At 37.5% G+C, this 18,393-nt stretch overlaps 1 protein-coding gene across 4 annotated transcripts; it reads right to left on the bottom strand.

Moving 5' to 3' along the window:
• Positions 1-468: 468 nt before the first annotated feature.
• Positions 469-18,318, bottom strand: gcfc2 (GC-rich sequence DNA-binding factor 2). Of its 4 annotated transcripts, none has more exons than XM_079833145.1 (18): positions 17,977-18,318; positions 17,799-17,900; positions 17,558-17,713; positions 16,927-17,157; positions 16,745-16,842; positions 12,749-12,882; positions 11,954-12,137; positions 6,985-7,108; positions 6,759-6,819; positions 6,474-6,556; positions 6,036-6,235; positions 4,689-4,833; positions 3,598-3,719; positions 3,420-3,496; positions 3,242-3,308; positions 2,775-2,921; positions 2,554-2,693; positions 469-675 (listed from the first exon to the last, which is right to left on the bottom strand). In XM_079833145.1, exons 1-18 carry the CDS (start codon positions 18,263-18,265, stop codon positions 564-566), a joined length of 2,472 nt encoding a protein of 823 aa, XP_079689271.1. In that variant the 5' UTR covers positions 18,266-18,318; the 3' UTR covers positions 469-563. The 4 variants fall into 4 exon arrangements, with proteins under 4 accessions (XP_079689271.1, XP_079689272.1, XP_079689273.1 ...); XM_079833146.1 differs by having other exon boundaries at positions 17,986-18,317; XM_079833147.1 differs by having other exon boundaries at positions 470-675; positions 12,749-12,852; positions 17,977-18,317.
• Positions 18,319-18,393: the final 75 nt, after the last annotated feature.

The raw sequence follows: 18,393 nt of genomic DNA, 5'->3' as shown, positions 1-18,393 counted from the left end.
AAAGCACCACTAATTACATCACTGAACCATGAAAAAGAGCAAAATTATTCAAACAATGATGGCTGGATATACATAGCTTCTCAGTTTCAAACATCTGCGAGAGTATTTTCTTGGAAGGCTGAGTTACTTCACGTCACGACAGGAATTTTTCAAAAAAAAAAAGAAAAAAAGAATCAGATTCATGGAAGCTAAATCACCGTTCACGGTGACTCCGAATGGTACGTCTTTGACTAAGCCAGTAATTTCAGATCCAAGACGAGGATTATTTAAAGTCCAGGAAACAGCTCTTTTGGGATATATATTCCAGAGACATGAGACCTTAATATATATGGCTTGCATAAACAGGTACAACGAGTATCATATATAATTTCATAAAAATAACTATTGTGGAATAGTAAAACCAATATTTCATTATTTGGACCGAAGTAAATGACAGTTCCAACCAAGGTAAGGAAAATTAAAACCATGTGGGCCAAAATAAAACATTTTATTCACTATACATACACATATCAAAATGACTTTTTTAAAAACATATAAAACCTTCTGCCAACACAAGATATCTGCTATTGGAGAGCGTTTAACAGATCCTCACAATTATATTTGTCTGTTATTGTCCTAATACTGTCGTTTGCCTTTATTTTCTTGAGGACAAACAGCACATCAGATAAAAGTGCTCTAAAAAAAGACAAGAAAAGCAAAATAGTATTAGATCCATTATACAATATAAATGATTAGGGGTGTGACGAGACACTTAGCTTACGAGATGAGATTGGACAAGATTTTTGCACAGTTTTTTTAAGAAACCCTAACTTCATCACTGGAAAAATAATCTGCAGGTGCATTTTGAAATGCTTTAACTAATCATTTTAAGATGAATGTCGTTTCAGTTCTACTTTCTGAGTATGAATTATCAAATGCATTGAAAGACAACAATATACAAGCACTGTGAAAGGTTTTGCCACAAACTGACTAGCTTCTCTCTTCAGACCTTACTGTACATGAATTATGAGCTTCCAGAACTTCAGATTGAGGCTGGGTGTGACCTCCTAATACAACTCATTTCCACAAATTGAACACAGAAATAAAACCGGATGAATAACAAAAATAAAAGTTTTTTTCTTAGGGTGCTTTCACACTTGGTTCAATTGCCTGGACCAAACCGGAGTTTGATTGCTCCCCCCTCCCTCTGCCCCCACTGGACTGTGTTCATATCATATTATATTATTTGTGTCCAAACCAGGGTGCGTTTGCGTCATCAAAGCAGCAGCTGTTTACCCGGTTGCTTAGTAACGACAGCGAGCGTGAAGGCGGCAAAATGCATGGCGTTGCTCACCTTACTTTTATATTTTTGTTTTTGAACCGTTGGTTTTGTTTCCAAAGCTTCAGTATGTAATTGTATATATAAATGACTGTCTATTTGCCGCGAATGTCCTGCAAATGCTGTACGCTGAAGACAAGCAGAAATGAGATCTACAGCTCTCTGCTTGCAGTACGTCAGTCACGCTCGTCAGGAAAATGAATGAAACGCACAAACACATTTTTATCAAGTCATACGTCATTTATAGCAGTTAACTTCCTCGATTTAGTACGATTGTGTTCACATCATCAGCAAACCGTAATGGAGTTCACATGAACCGTACCCCAGGCCGCTCTTTTTAAGTGGACTCTGCTGCGGTTCACAGGTGCGCACCCGAGTTCGTAAGACATTGTTCACATCGTCCAAACGAACCGAACTCTGACGTCAATCGAACCCAGGTGCGCACCAAAACTGCTAGTGTGAAAGCACCCTTAGTCTTATTAAGTGCAAACAATAAGTGCAACCAAGTACTATCTCAATATTCAAAGTGCAAACAAAGACTAAAGCAGAGACCAGAGCTGGTTACAAAGATGTGGTTAAAACTACACAGCTCAGCCTAAGATAATTTTGATATTGGGAGACAGGCCATTGTAAAAACTGAAATGTCTGTATAACTTGCACATAAGTTAGTTTTCATAAATACCCATCTCCATACAAAAAATATTCAAATATACATCTATAATTATAAGTAAATAAGCTATTCTCTAGTGTTTTATATTGGATAACTTTCCTGAGGTAAATGCAATGTTGGAGTTCTCAAGTTGTTTTATTGACGGCTTTCCACGGGTGAAACACTGATTGATTGAACGATTCATTTGCGCGAATCAGGGAACTTGCGTTTACTTTCGCTTCCAATTCGCAATCGCACATCCTCTGTGTATAGGGAGCGCCGGTGCTGAGCGTGCATTCTACAAGATAAGGCATTTATCAGACGCTTTTAGGCTCTGTTGCGTATGAATCCTCCGCAGTCCTGTCAATCATCTCACCTTACTCTCGCCACGTGATCAGTTTACAATTTCGATGAGATACCTTGTCACATTTTAATCTCATGAGATTAACACGAGATCTCATCACACCCCTATAAAGAAGTTATTTTCATCACAATTTCCATATTCCAAATCATTAATCAGTATTTATAGCATAAATATAGTGAAAATAAGTGTTTATGACTGCACAAACTACTATACTTTACATACCGCGTGCTGCTGGAGTCATTGTCGTCCTTAAATATTGCATGAGCGGTCTGAAGAAGATGTTTGCTGAAGTTCTGCAGCTGAGGTAGTGACGATCCAGCGTTCACATCAATAAACCATGAGTTTGGAAAAACATCTGCAATCTTTTTCAAAATATAAAAGTTAGTTTTTGAACTACCTTTGTAGTAACCATGAGATTAGATTTACATTGTAAGCATATGCACCTTTTTGCATTTCTGGATGGTGTGTTTCGCATCAGGCATGTTAAGAACTGTTATCATCAAGTAACGGCCAAGAAGTTTCTCCAACATCAGCTCTTTAAGAACATGTTCAGGAATCAAACCATCCCATAATGCCATGTTACCAAGCAGCTGAAAACAAAAAGATTTCATATACAAACAATCAGCATGTCACATAGAAACATTTTACTCTAAATATTGGCAAGAACACATACACTACCGGGTCAGAAAGATTTTAATATTAAAATAGAAAATAGATTGTAATTTTATTTGACAATATTACTGTTATGTATTTTTGATTAAAAAAATTGCAGGCTTGGTGAGTATAAGAAACTTATTCAAAAAACATTAAAACATCTTACCGGCCCCAAACATTTGAACAGTAGTGTACATTAAATATACAAAAGTTGACAGAAAGATGATATTAACAGTCAAATGACCAGAAGTCACACCTTCACCGCTGACCAAAACTGTTTGTTCTGAAACTGGAACTGTGGTGACCTCTTATCCTCCAAAAACCTTAAACAAAAAGCACAATGTCTTTCACAAACAAACATTCAATGCAATCTTGCAAAACACATCAACCTTTACAATTGTGATCAAATAAAAATAAATTAAGATAAAACTTACTTTTTTGGGTACAGTGGGACAAAGACATCATTGTCTACTGCACTCCTTAACCTCTGAGTAACTGCTTCTACAAAGGCCTGCAGGATGAAATAACAGGTTTATTATACTTGCTGACATTATATCCATAAAGTTACATTTGTTTTGATCTATACAGTTTTAATGCATCATAAGACAATACCTTGACAGGTTTGCTTTTTTCACCATCAAAAACAGAATAATCATCCTGTATTCTCTTGCACAGTGTCGTGAGGGTTTGAGACTGCTGCGTAGACAGAGGGTCCCAGACCAGCTCCACGAAACCTGCCCCAAACAACAAGCAACATGAAATAATTAGTTCTGCACTTTCGAAAGAATGCTGCACTAAAAGCAAAACATTGTAATCGGCTTAAGTGCAACTTCATGTTTATTTGTCAGCAAAAATCCGCCGGATGACGCAGGGCTTTAATGAAAACTACAGATTATACTTCCGCATTTTTGTATCCCTCCCTACTGACAGTCGGATCAGGAGAGGCAGAAAAGTTATTCTAATGGCAGGTTTATCACTGAAAATTTTATCGTTCTGTCTACTCTTTAAACAGCAATATGGTAAAAATGGAATAGTATGGTGACCGCATTCTTTTGGCATTTTGCCTCAAGGGAGTTGGGAGGAACTGACAGAATTTAAGTTTCTTTCAGTTTTTCCCCTCCGTTTGGCATAATAGAATTTCTTTTTCAGATTTTCTGTTGGCACATTCTCTTTGCAGCCTTTAGCCACTATGTGGTACAACACGCTGGATCCTTCACTGGAAGTAACTCACTCCCCTTAAACATGTACTCTTTCAATTATTGCACCTGGGAACAATACAAGTCGACACCATTATGCATTTAAGTTTGCTAAGAAGTATGTCCTACTAAAGCAAGGTGGTATTTTACTCTGGTAAGTGTGTCCATAGCAGACTGGTGGGAGTGGCCTTGGACGGCAACATTCCAAGTGCATTATGGGTATTGAAGATTTCCTACCTATTTGGCTAAAATGAAGATAACAGCCTTTTTTCTCTGTTTTCTCTAGTCGTGTAACAATTACATTTTTCTCCACATTTCTACTGTAAAGGCAGCCAAGTTTTATTGAAAGCCCATTTTACCAGCGGTGAAGTACCCCTTTAATAGTAAATTACAATCAAAAGCGTGATATTAAATTATTCTGAAATATTCAGTTCCCAAACTCAATATAAAATGCAGCAGACTAGTGGGCATTATTAACCTGTTAGCGTAATTGTGCCAATTAGTCACCTTGAACTTTAGAGAGGATCGTCTTCTCAATTATGGTGGGCAGTGTCGTCTTATCCATGTTCTCAGATTCCTCAAAACCCTGACCATGACAGAATCTCTCAACAGCAGAATACCACGGCAACGCCTCAAAGTAGTCACCTTCGGCCTACATGACAACAACAACAAAAAATGCGGTGAAATACATGTTAGTATATCTATTAGGTATCATATGAGTGGCAAGACGTCAATGACAGACAGATATAAAAATAGTGAACATTTAAAGGCCATTAAAAGGAAATGGACTGATGCTTCTCTGATCTAAATCAAATCGGAAGTTCTGGAAATAAATGCTATTTAATTAAACCATTTTTGCATGTGTACACATATTTGTTCATTTAAACAGTCAGTTGGCATTAGGGCTGTCACAATATCAGATTGTTACTACATGATTATAATAGCCACAAGAATTCACGGTAACAATATTGTAATATCTATAGAAATGTTTAAATAAATAATGCTATTAGTCAACCTACTTGTATAAACTTTGTTTATTTTGTGCTTTTTTCTTCTTTTTTTGTCCAGTAAATCACAAATGTTAAATACAAGTGTAAGGAGGCAGAGAGAGAGTTTGTAACCATTTCTGTACAAAAGCACTTCCAGCTGACTAGAGTATTAACACCCCATATTTTTGACAAAATCCCAAAAACTCCCCCACTTGCGAGCTACATTTTTTCAGGTGTAGGTAGAGTGTCTTGCTTTTGCCGCCATCTCCTCCAACATGATTCTGTGTGGCTGTTGTTGCTATGTTTTGTGACGGGTGGCCATCTGCTATATTGGATTGTCAGCCAGATAGTTACTGGAGGAGGTTTATTTACAACATTATTATATATGTACAGTAGTATTAATAATATAATTTTTTATATAATGTTATTGTCAATACCAGTATATTGTGACACAGCTTTTAGTGTCGACATTGCACAGTGCTGCAGTTCTAATTATCTGTGAAGCATTATGTAATGTAATTATGTTTGTTAATGTTAATAAGCTAATATAATAAACTAGAAATTTAGTGAAGAAATATATGTTGGTTCTTTTGAAACAAGAACAAAATCAGTTTCAATTTTATTCAGTAATTGAATTTGTCTTGACGCGTACAGGTTGCAGATGGGTGATATGTAGTGTACTTAAGCTGTAAAAATATAATATTTGTAATATTTAACAATAAGCAAATCCTTATGGATGGAAGCCGAACCTCTAAAACGGGGCGTTTCAAATCCAAACACAGCACATTTTGGTCATATCCAGCTCATTTGTAGCACAAAATGGTCAATTGGAATGTCAAAATAACCATGAATAACCAAAGATCACCTGAAGAGGATTCCAGCCAATGAGCTGGTGTCGGATCAGGGGTGCCAGGAGCTTAGGGAGGCACAGGTCAATGTAGGCATTACTGTAAGAGTCTTGAAAGGAGACGCGCCACTCATCAAATCTGGAGAGGATTTTCTTCACGTCCCAGAACTCTGTCTGAACATCTGCAAACACTTCCTTTGCCTTTTTCAGTAGATCATCTGAAATATAAATCAAAGTTATATGTGTAGTACATATTCCGCATGGACAAGTATTGGATGTGATCTTTGTATTTTCAAAGTATTTCTACCCTATTTCAAATGATTTTAATTAACTACAAGAGCATGTGAATTTTAAATAATTTATAATAAATACTGCAATATTCCATAAAAATAATAATCACTTTATTTCATAGTGACTTTAAATTACTTTATTTGTGCTTTAAAACTTTTCTCCCACCTCTTTTACTTTGTAGTTCCGCCTCCTGCTCAACAGTTGGTTCCCAGTCAGACGGTACGCACCCAATGTCTTCAAAGGACAAGCTTAGACATGAAAACACATAGAGAATAGAAAAAAGTAGTGATAAATGACTTTGACAACTGTAATTTAAAGATTATAAGCATCTCGGAAAGCCTCCAAAGGCTGTAATCTATGAAGACTCATAATGTCAGGCTAAGTGTATCCAGTATTTACAGCAATAACATTCAGTAATGGTGAAAGTGCATACATAATAATCCACCTCACCTATGCTGAGTTGGGCTAGAGCCTCCGGTTGCGTCACCATTGCTGTGTGAATCAATGTTATCTAAGAGACACAAAATATTATATATGAATGGATGGATGTGCGTTGTCACGTGGTTGATGGGCATTATGATCATAATAATCATATGAGAGGGCATAAGATGTGAGGCCTCCTCTGCAAAATAATTTTGCTATGAAACTAAAAAGCAGTATTCAGTTGTAGTCTTACAGGTTAATTTCTGAATCCGTGAGGACTCCTCCTGTAGTGCTTCTTTTCTCTGACTCAACAGCACCTCCGCCTGGTCAATATAGAGACTGTGGACATCCAGCTCAACAGAGTTTATTAAAGCCATCTGAAAAATAAAACAATGTACTTTAAGGCTTTGACACACAAAGTCGACATCAAAGAACTAGAGGAGTGAAAGCTGATTGTATTGTCGCCTCGCGTCGACTGCGTCTAAGCCAAAAAGCTGCGCTTTTACACACCTTGAAGACTACAGCTGACTGCTAACTAGCATGCGAGTTCTGTGCCTGTGTGTAAGAAAATAACTGTCTATAGCAGCAGGTATTAGTCATTCAAAAAAGGAAACCGAAACTAGGACTGCAGATATACAAACCATAAACAAAGCAAGCAGCATTTGTTTTCCACAATAATCAAGCTGATCACTTTATTCTAGTGTTGTAGTCAAGACCACCTAATCCGAGACCAAGTTGAGACCAAGACCAATGTGTGTTAAGACCAAGACTTTGAGGGGTTGAGGCCAAGACAAGACCAGGACCAAGGCAGGGCGAGACTGAGTCAAGACCAGACCAGCACTTCTTAAAATCATAAAGATACCACCTGAGAAATTACTTATTTTGAAATCAATAAATATAATTAGAATAAAACTATATAAAGCTGTTACCAATCAAATTAAATCATTAACAACAAAATTCATCTTTGCATTGCATAGGTGGTACAGAAGATGCACCTGAATTGGTAAATTACAATTGCATAAATGTTTTTTTTATTCAATGTTTGTATAGAAGCAATATCATGTCTGCATTTATGCTCAAATTTGTGAAAACAGCTCTCTTGCTCGTGATATTGTTTAATTATATCACATGTTACTATATCAGATCTCATACACGAGTTTCTTGTTTACAAACATTACAGGGTGCGTGCGCATCCTGGAGGCAGAAAGACAGATCGCTGAGCTGGTCCGCTACTGCAACAACCTTAAGTATTGAAGCTTTCCTTATTGTTTGTATATAACTGCTGACTCAATAAAACGCGATTTTAGTTGGATCTGTTTGTCTGTCTTTAATTTTGCAGTGTTGCTGTGATACATGTATGAATGATCATGTTAGGCTAGTAATGTACTACCGCATCTACTGGACAGCACGAATTTGTTTTTATTTACGTGCCACATTTCATGACTGCACATATATACACAAAATACTAAACTGTAAATAAAATATTTGACAATGGATTACGTGGGAAGCCTTAGTACCTCCGACCGTGCCGATTATATATATAAAAAAACTTACTCTCAGCAATGGTGAGATATTGCCAGATCCTTACGGTATACATGACGATCTGTGGATTGTGGATGACAAAAAATGGCCAGCAATTGAATCGCCTGATATATACAATTATCTAATTCAGACACCAAGTGTGTATACTAGAGAAAGTATTAGAGCGTACAAATCCCTCGATGCATACAACTACGTGCGGTCATGTGCGGCAATTTAGTAATATTCCAGCAGTTGTGGTCTTGACTGGTCTTAAAACAAAATCCAGAGACCAAGACAAGACCGAGTACAAATATGGTTGAATATCTTTCCATCAGGACCGCGAGACAGATCGGTAGCACCATTTTTCTGTTTCTAGATGAAGTGAGTAGTGTGTCAAAGCAATAGGGATGGGAGAAAAGGTTGATGCATCGCGATTCTTTATCCAACAATTCAGAATCGATTCTCAAAAATTCAGAATCGATTCTGTGTTCAATTCAATCAGCCACTTCACCACTGCGCGCGTGCGTGCACGGTCACTGGCCAAACAACCCGTTGATAGGCGAACGTTCGTATGCTGGTGAATTGCCTTCGTTTAAGATCAAATGGACAAACTACAACCCGGTGAGAGGGTTCAACACCCACATGTTTTGCTCAAACGCCTTACAGCAGTCGCTCCTCCGTTTCTCTGGCCGCTCTGTGTCTGCGCTCGCTGCGGCTGCCTCCCCATTTAAAAAATGTATTTTGCTTATTAAATGCAAAGTTTTTAATTTTAAAAGCACTTCTAAATTAAGTTAACATTTCCAACAAACAAAATTCTGAGCCAAAATAACGAAGTGGTGCTCAAGTAGGCTATACGGCGCTTTCCTTGCCATTAATGATTAATAACACTCCTATCCCGGTGGCCGGGACATAAACCTACCAACATCCGTGGCATAATTTTTGGAATGACTTATTGAATATTGCTGAACTACTGCACAATGTTTCAAATGAATGGAAAATTCTGAACGAATACTTCGTTTTGGTGAGTGATTCGTTAAATGTCTCTAACATGACTGTTGCAGCTCGGCAAGTTCTCATGTGAGATGTTATGCGCACACACTGAATTTGGCTTCTCAGCGAGCGCAAAAGTTGTTTTTCTTCTGCATTAGCCTGTTTGAAAGATTTGTTTGTGGCTCTAACCAAAGTAAACTTTTTTTTTGCTTTTAAAAGACATGTTTTGTTAAAATGTTCTAAAGAAACTAAACAGTTCTCAATTTACAACTAAGTGTGACATTTTTTCATTCTTAATGATTGTTCTTTGCAATTGTATATATGGCTTACCATGTTTCATTCAGAGCTTTTTAATCTTGAATATAACTTTGTTAATTAAATAAAAGTATTGAAAGAAATCTTCATAATCATTTTTAATATAGCAATACTGTCAAACAGATATTCTAACTAAAAACAAAACACATATTAGCTCTAATTTTGGTTAAAATGTAAACTTCATGTATTTGCACAGCAGGATAATTAGTTACCAAAAATGTATGTTAAGAATCGTTTTGGGAATCGGCTCGTTACTCCCAGAATCGGAATCGGATCGAATCGTTAAGTGCCTTAAGATTCCCACCCCTACAAAGCAACGGTGCGGAGCACAGCACAAACACTCAGGATCGTTTGTGGTAATGATATTTCAGCGCTATATCCTCTAGTAGTTTAATCTAAAGCCAAACGCGCTTCATTCAAGCCCTTTCAGCTCTGTGCATGTTTTCACTTTCTCCAGACGTGCGCCACATTAATGGAGCTTAAAGGGTTAGTTCACCCAAAAATGAAAATTCTGTCATTAATTACTTACCCTCATGTCGTTCGACACCCGTAAGACCTCCGTTCATCTTCGGAACACAAATGAAGATATTTTAGTTGAAATCTGATGGCTCTGAAAGGCTTCCATTGCCACAATGCACTTTACACTCTCAAGACCCTTAAAATGTACTGAAGACGTCGTTACAAAGTCCATCTCACTACAGTGGTTCTACAATAACTTTATGGAGTGACGAGAATAGTTTTTGTGCGCAAAAAAACCCTAAATAACGACTTACATAGTGATGACGTTTTCAAAACACGGCATCATGAAGCTTCGAAGCGTTATGAATCAGTGAGTCGAATCATGATTCGGATCGCTTGTCAAACTGCTGAAATTTGGCGATCCAAACTGCTGAATCGACTCACTGATTCAAAACGCTTCGAAGCTTCATGATGCCGTGTTTTGAAATCGTCATCACTATGTATCTCGTTATTTAGGGTTTTTTTGCGCACAAAAACTATTCTCGCCGATTCATAAAGTTATTGTAGAACCACTGTAGTGAGATGGCCTTTGTAACAACGTCTTTAGTACCTTTTAAGGGTCTTGAGAGTGAACCGTGCATTGTGCCAATTAGGGGTGTGCCAAAAAAATCGATTCACAGAAGAATCTAGATTCTCATTTGCAACGATTCAGAATCGATCTGAAATGTCCAAGAATCGATTTAACAAATTAATAAAATCAGCTGGCTGTTCGCCTCCATTTTGTAACTGTATACGCGACGTCCGGACGTCACCACGCAGCCAGTTTTTGAACGCGAGCGGCAAATCACTAAAACAGAGAGGAAGCAAATATGGATGAGAGGGAGATCCAACCAGCCCCGTCTTCACTTAAAGCTAAAGTTTGGCATCATTTCGGTTTTTACCGAATGCCTGGAAGCACTGCGCTTGACATGACACACAGTGTGCAAGCTTTGCAAAATGAAGACCAAGTACTTCGGCAGCACAACAAATGCGCGGGCTCATATTACTAGGCATCACCCGGAGCTCAGCGACACGGAGCAGAGTCAGCCGCCAGCTGCAGACCAACTCACACTGCAGTGTTTCACGAAACTCCCAGCACTTTATTTTCATAACTTGTTATTCTTTAAGTTACTTTGTCTGACTGAGAAATATTGTTTTTTTTTGTCTTCACCGGTTGTGTTCTACATGATATTTGTGGTAAACTGCAACTTTCCTGGGAAATGCATCTATTTTCAACCATTTTGAATTTTGAAGAAGCACTTTATTTTTGTTCCAACTTATTTTATAGCTAGCTACTAATGAGTAGCAATTGAGAACCAGACAATGTTTTTGATAAAAGGCACTTTCCTGAGAATTGAACTTAATAAATGTGAAAAAGACACTTTAATGTCTTAGTTTGTCATTCTGTATAGCAGAGCAGATGAGAGTAGATCATGATCAGAAACCCGATTAGAAATCATTATGGATAAAATCGAATCGTTTTGAATCGAAAATCCTTTTGAATCGAAAATCGATTATGAATCGAATCGTAGCCTCAAGAATCGGAATCGAATTGAATCGTGAGATGGTAAAAGATTCCCACCCCTAGTGCCAATGGAGGCCTTTCAGAGCCATCAGATTTCAACTAAAATATCTTCATTTGTGTTCCGAAGATGAACGGAGGTCTTACGGGTGTCGAACGACATGAGGGTAAGTAATTAATGACAGCATTTTCATTTTTGGGTGAACTAACCCTTTAAAGTCGTCAAACGTAACCCCCCGATGTCACCGTCTATCACAATGTTTCACTGTAGACATTGTCTGATGCCAATTTGGTAGACATCGCCCAACTCTAATCTAAACTGTATTATTCTATTTAATGTTCATATTCTATTTAGCAAATATTAACTTTTACCTACCTTCTCAGACAGGCATTCCAGTAGGTTCTGCGAGAACATGTTCATGGTACGGTAGAACCGGAGCTGCTCATCTGCGGGGTGGTTTTCAAGACTTTCTAAAGAGCTCTTGGCCATTTCCACATCCAGCTGCATCCTCCTCAGCTCTGCCTCCCGCGCCCTGTGCACCTCCCTCAGCGAATCCAATCTGGAGTGAGATTTTTTTATGTCAATTATACGTACTGCCAAAAAGTCAAAAGTCAGTAAGATTAGAAAAAGTTTCTTATTCTCTGCAAGGCTGCATTTATTTGATTAAAAATACAGAAAAACCTGAAACATTCTTACAATTTAAAATGACGGTTTTCTATTTTAATATATTTGTTCAAATATAATTTATTCCTTTGATGGTAAAGCTGAATTTTCAGCATCATTACTCCAGTGTCACATGATCCTTCAGAAATCATTCTAATATGCTGATTTGCTGCTCAAGAAACATTTCTTAGTATGATCAATGTTGAAAACAGTTGTACTACCAAAAAAAATTCTGGAAACCGTGATTCTAGATTTTTGATGAATAGAAAGTTCAAAAGAACAGCATTTTTTTAATATATAAATCTTTTGTAACATTATAAATGTCTTTACTCTCACTTTTGATCAGTGACCTTGCTGAATAAAAGTATTAATTTCTTCTTCAAAAATAAATGAATCTTACTGACCTGAACAGTAGTGTATATAGTTAATATTTGTATTTTAATTGCTATTTATTTATCATCCATTTAAAAGTTTAAAAACATATTTAAATGCATTACAGCTGCTTACTTTCCAATGATTCTCTTCTTAATGACACCAATACTGACTGATGGCAGCCTCTCAGGGATGTCCATTTTCTTCTGTCGGGCTGGTCTAGGAGCCTGCCATTCCTTCTGAGAATACAAGGAAAGGTCCTTGAAACACTATGGAAGCAGTGTGTAATAAAAAGCAAGTTAATGTTCAAATGGAGCCAAATGGCTCTAAGGGCGTTTTCACACCTATAGATAGTTTGTTTTGTTCCAAAACAGGGCCTTAATTTGTTACAATGTTGCATTTTCTTCTTGGTTCGATCATTGGCGTAGGAACCGGGGGGGATGGGGGGGGGGGGACGTGTCCCCCTCAATATTTGAAAATGCTGCATGTGTCCCACCCAAAAATTTGCCTATACCGCAGGGACAAAAACTGTACATTTGGAACTTTTATTTTGAAAGCGCGAGTGCGACAAAGATGATACTCGGTTTTGCCAGCAAGTCACAGCCAGAGTGATAGGTCCATAGATATGGATAGGTCCCATTTTAATAATCACCATTCGCCCACCAGCTTCATATTCTTCACTTTTCACCTATAGTCAGACTCGGAGCATCGGATTGGCAGAGAGAAGTTAACATATACTAGGAACATACAAATACGTTACCGGTGCGCACCAGCTTTGAAATGGAATACGACTCGACTTTGTATGAGGTAAATTAGTCAAGCGGTTGAAATTACAGGGTTCCTGCGGGGTCTTAAAATTACTTTTTTTTTAATTTAAGGCTTTAAAATGTCTTAAAAACGGCCAGATTTTCATCCGAGGTCTTAAATTTCATTCAGTTAGGTCTACAAAAAAAAGGGTTTATCCTTGTTCATTTCCAAAAACGCTGGCCGCAGAAAGTTATTAACGTTACACAGTAGCAAAAAAGTATCAAATCCTGACTACAAAGTGGAGCTCTAGAGTGTTTGCTGCACCGCCCTCAGAGCGTTCGTTCAGTGTGTAGTAGTTCTTTCTGGGGGATATTGGTGTTGGTACACATGCAGTGATAAAACCACAAATCCCATGATAAAGGCAATTACCTGCCCGCAAAATACGTCTACGTTTAATAACGTTGTATTTTTTTGGACAGAATGAGGCAGACAAGCATTGTTTTACACTCTCTATATTCTATATTCTATACAGTGATAAAGTCTGCACTCAATCACCACTGCATACCTTATTATTATGAAAATAGTGAAGGCTTGAATAACTCAAATACACCATATCTTGATTCAGTCGTGTTTATTCTTGTTTATTTCATCAGTCAAAGCGTTTCTATCTTCTGTTTATCCTACATCGCTAGCTTCACACATTAGGGCTAACAATTACTTCTCTGAGGCAAATGTGGAGTTTCTGCTCAAGGGCGCCCTCTGGCTTCCAGTATGAATTAAACGTTTGGGTAACAAATAAGAAAAATAATACTTATCTCTAAATAAATCTATATGACAATCCATGTTTTTCTCCAATGTACAGTTTTTTCCCCACAGTGGATGCATAAGAGGTTCATATTGCATATTAAATACATAGACTTTAAATTGATATCACAGATAAAAAGCACAGAATTTCATTTATTTTTTACATTAAATCCTTAGACCTTTCTAAAGATTTTTAGTCATATGCTGTCTGTATATTAACAGGTAACCCATCAGTTTTCTGTAAAATATAAATATTATTATTATTAATATTATTATATTGTTTATTTATTCTTAAATACTCTATTTAATTTTTTTAAATAATGAAAATGTTTTTGTAATAGTAATATTTAAAATTTTGTTAAATATTTGTATTTATCGAATATAATAATAATTATTATTAGTCTAATTAATATATAAACATTAATATATAAAATGTTATATGCATACATTTTTCATTTGTAAAAAAAAAAAAAAAAAAAAAAAAAAATTTTCACCAGAATATTCGCAGTTTGGAGTAGCCTGTTCAATCTCTATTAGGCTATTAATATGCTGTTTTGTCTATATCTATTCTATTTGAGGGCAAGTTTGTTTAAGCATATTTTCTGCCAACAGAATAAAAGCCTATTAACAAAGATTGCATCATTTTATAGTTAAATGGCAATGGGATTAAAAATTGCAGTTTTAATGGGTTCCAGTGGCGACATCTTTGTCCAAAAGACAGTGAGAGGAAGTATTTTGTGTACCTAGTGCAAAATAGATTTTTTTTAAAGGAAATGGGGGTGAAATAAATGAGCACTTACTGCACATTTCAATATGCAGAAGGTCGTTTTCCTGTTACATTATCACATGAGCAAAACATACATGTTGTACCATGTCACCATACTGTATGTTACTATTATGGTGGGATGGACGTGGATTCATAGCGGCCAAAATGTCCCCCCCAAAGTCAAAGTCGTTCCTACGCCCCTGGGTTCGATTCTTTCACAAGGCAACATTTCAAAGCGTAGCAAAATGTGTTTATGTAAGTCACATGCGAGTACAACTGTCCTTATTGGTCAGAGTTTCCTCTGCGTCATCCATCAAGGTGATTGACAAATTTGCTCCATGAGCTTATTGTAGCTTTGTTTGTAACTGTAGAGGCACACGCAAACATTATACGAATGTAGCTTTCCTTCCCGCTGTTAAATGATACACTACATTCATATTAATACTGCAGCACATTCAAACACGCTCTCTCTGGATCTCCCAGCACTGTCTAGAGGCTAACTGTGTCAAGACACACGCAAACACTGTCAAGGCTTCATCGGGAAAGCATTCTCGCAAAGAGAAGCGCAATTACACAACATTTTAAGATAAAGAGGGACTTTTTTGGGTTTTCAACTGTGATAACTAATGTGCTCACTCACAGAATCAGACACTATTGCTAGTATAGCACATTTCCCGTTATGAATTATAATACCACTTGGTTCGTTGGGTCGGATTGCTTTCACACCTCAAGCGAACCGCCCCAGCGTTAGTTTACAATCGGGCCGATGCCACCTCGTTCAGGCGGTCTCGGAGCGATTGTTTTGATGTGGATCCGAGCGCGATTGCCATGCACATATGCTTAAACGAACCGACCCCAGGGAGAAAACGCACCAGGTTCCGAAACAAATGCTCAGGTGTGTGAATGCACCCTAAGGGCGTGTTCACACTTGACGTCTTTTTTGACAAGAAAAAGTTGACAAGAGCGCTCTTTTAGTAAAAAAAAAAGCTGCCAGCGTTAGGTTCCAAATAGCAGCCGAGGGCGTCTTTTGTTAACAACAGCCGCAACAAGAGTGCTGTGTGGTGCAGAAATACAGAATGTCTTGATGAGAAACCCCACATAATTTAAAAATACTACTGTTAATGTGTGTCCAAATGTAGTTTTAAGACTTTTTCAGGTGATAATGTACTTGTGTAAAGCTCAAATCTGTGGTTTATTTATAAAGAGAGCGCTTTTTTGAATATTTTATCTGGCGTTTTCGGAGTTGTGAGGTCCAGTCGATCAGCGGGTGCTCAGCGCTCGTTAACCCCGCAGAGAGGAGCATTTCCTCGGCTAGTCCTTCAGACATTTGCCGCTGGCTCTGATGTCCTGTGGTGGTTAAACACGAGATATAATTTGTCTTGTGTATATGTAACGGGCGATCTTTGGTCTCATGGATCTATAATTTGTTCCCTGGAAAATCGTTTAGGCTGATGGCAAAGTGAAGTTTCATTGCTTTATATTTTTAGGCTATTTAACTTTACGTTACCGTTGTGACTTTGTATGTTTGACTGAATTGTTTGTTTTATTTCTTGTATAGCTTCTTATACCTTTTACTTATACTTTTATAATGGCTATTATTGATCATACATAAACTTACATTTAACAAAAAGAGACTGGGTTGTGTTTTATGTCATTGTTATGCGTTATTGTTTTATTGTAGACATTGGTCAGCTGTCAAAAAGGCGCTTGACGTGGGGTGTTTTTATCAGAAAAGTTTAACTTTTTTCACCTTTTAAAGTGTGGAACACGCCCTAAGAGATTAAAATATATTTGTGTACAGTGGCAGGTCTCACTTTGTGTCTTTTGACTCCTTTTCCAATCTGTTGCTCTTCCCACATCTGCTGGTCTTCCTCCTCCTGGCTATCAGAAAAACTCTCGTCACTATCACTTCCTACAAAACACAAACACAGAACATCATATCTATCGCCCAAGTACTTTAGTGTGTTAATTTACACAAATAGCACAAGTTTCTCACCTATCTTCTCAGCCATTCGCTCTCTCAGAGTCTTGGGTTTAGGTGCAAACTCGATTCTGCGTTCATGATCGTCCAGATCAGTGTCGCTGTCTTGTTCTTCATTGCTCGGATCTTCTTCCTGTTGGCTTCCAGGTGTGTGGGGTGAATCCAGTGAGATGTAATCTTTCTGAGCTCTGGCATTTCTCCTTTTCTCTTTGGCAGCACAAATCTTTTTAGCATCAGGAATGATGACTGCAGCATTTGACAAATAATGACAGTAACAATCACACTTACGTGTTAAAGCTTTAGTTCATAAACAACATGATAGTGAGTAAACAATCACATAATTTTTTAATACTTGGGTGAACCATTGCTTTAAACCTCTGGTGGTCTTTGGTCATTTTAGACTGAAAAATGTAATGTTTTAAAGTCAGCATTAAAACTGAAGTTGCAATATGCACGGCCACAGATTGTTCATTTTGATTTTATGGTGACTACGTTTTTTTCTTCGCTGGAAATGGTTCGAAACTTTGTGAATTTTCTGGCACTTGCTACATTTTTAGGCTAAATGGTTCCAATGGTGACCCCTAAGTGAAGAATGCCAGAGGGTTATAATGGTTACTGAGGCAAATTATTTGGTTGAAGACAGAACCTCTTTGTGGTTTTGAAGAACCAGATGAACTTGACATGGAAGAAGCGCTTTCATCATCATCATCATCATCATCATCATCACTGTCAGGAGGTATGTCTTCAACAGAGGAATCAGCATCACTGTCAGACTGCAAAGTGTCATCCTTACTCTTCTTAACTGAAAACATATGAAGTGTTATAGAGCATAACATTCACTGACAGACTCAGCAGTTATTTCCGTTACTGTAAAACAACAGATGCACCTTGTGCGCTGTGTAACGGTACAGGAGAATCCTCTTTTTTCCGCGTCTGGAACACAACTTCTCTGTTGACTGACCGTTTCACTTTAAAACTTCCCTCAGAGGCTGTAAAAGTCAAGTTTCTTCGTTAAAACGAATCTATTTACCATATAAGTGCTTATGACTGGTTTTAGTAAAATACCTAAGTTACCGTCTTTATCGTCACAGAAGCTGAGCGTTTTGCCCTTTGACTGGTGTTTTGTGTCTCTGGACTGTAGTGCAGTGACTGAGGGATCCTCTCCATCACTGGAGTCACGCTCGCGAGCCTTTGAACTACTTGAAATCCCTCCTCGCGGCAAATGCAAATCCGCTTTTGAATCTGCTTTCTCCGTTTCCTTTCCATCAACACCGCCGAGTTTTTCATTCTCATCTTCATCACTGGATTCATTTTTCCTTTGCCTGAAATTTCTGCGCGGCTTTTTATTAAACATTTTAAATACAATCCAATGTGAACGTGAACTCAACGTTTTGTAATGACGAATTTTGTACTTCCTGGTCGTCAAAAAAATTCATAATAAAAGTTCTGCATCTTCATAAAACAATACAAATTTCATTAAAA

This window comes from Gobio gobio (assembly GCF_949357685.1).
Source record: "Gobio gobio genome assembly, chromosome: 13".
Lineage (NCBI taxonomy): Eukaryota > Metazoa > Chordata > Actinopteri > Cypriniformes > Gobionidae > Gobio > Gobio gobio.
Note: the sequence above shows the minus strand (reverse complement) of the source record. Positions and strands in the feature narration are given on the sequence as shown.

Excerpts from the sequence above, each read along its gene's own strand:
- gcfc2 (XM_079833145.1), bottom strand. The coding sequence starts at position 18,265 with ATGTTTAATAAAAAGCCGCGCAGAAATTTCAGGCAAAGGAAAAATGAA. Across the intron at positions 3,497-3,597 it reads AAAAAAGCAAACCTGTCAAG|GCCTTTGTAGAAGCAGTTAC; the intron begins GTATTGTCTTAT and ends TTCATCCTGCAG. Across the intron at positions 3,309-3,419 it reads GTCCCACTGTACCCAAAAAA|GTTTTTGGAGGATAAGAGGT; the intron begins GTAAGTTTTATC and ends TTTTTGTTTAAG.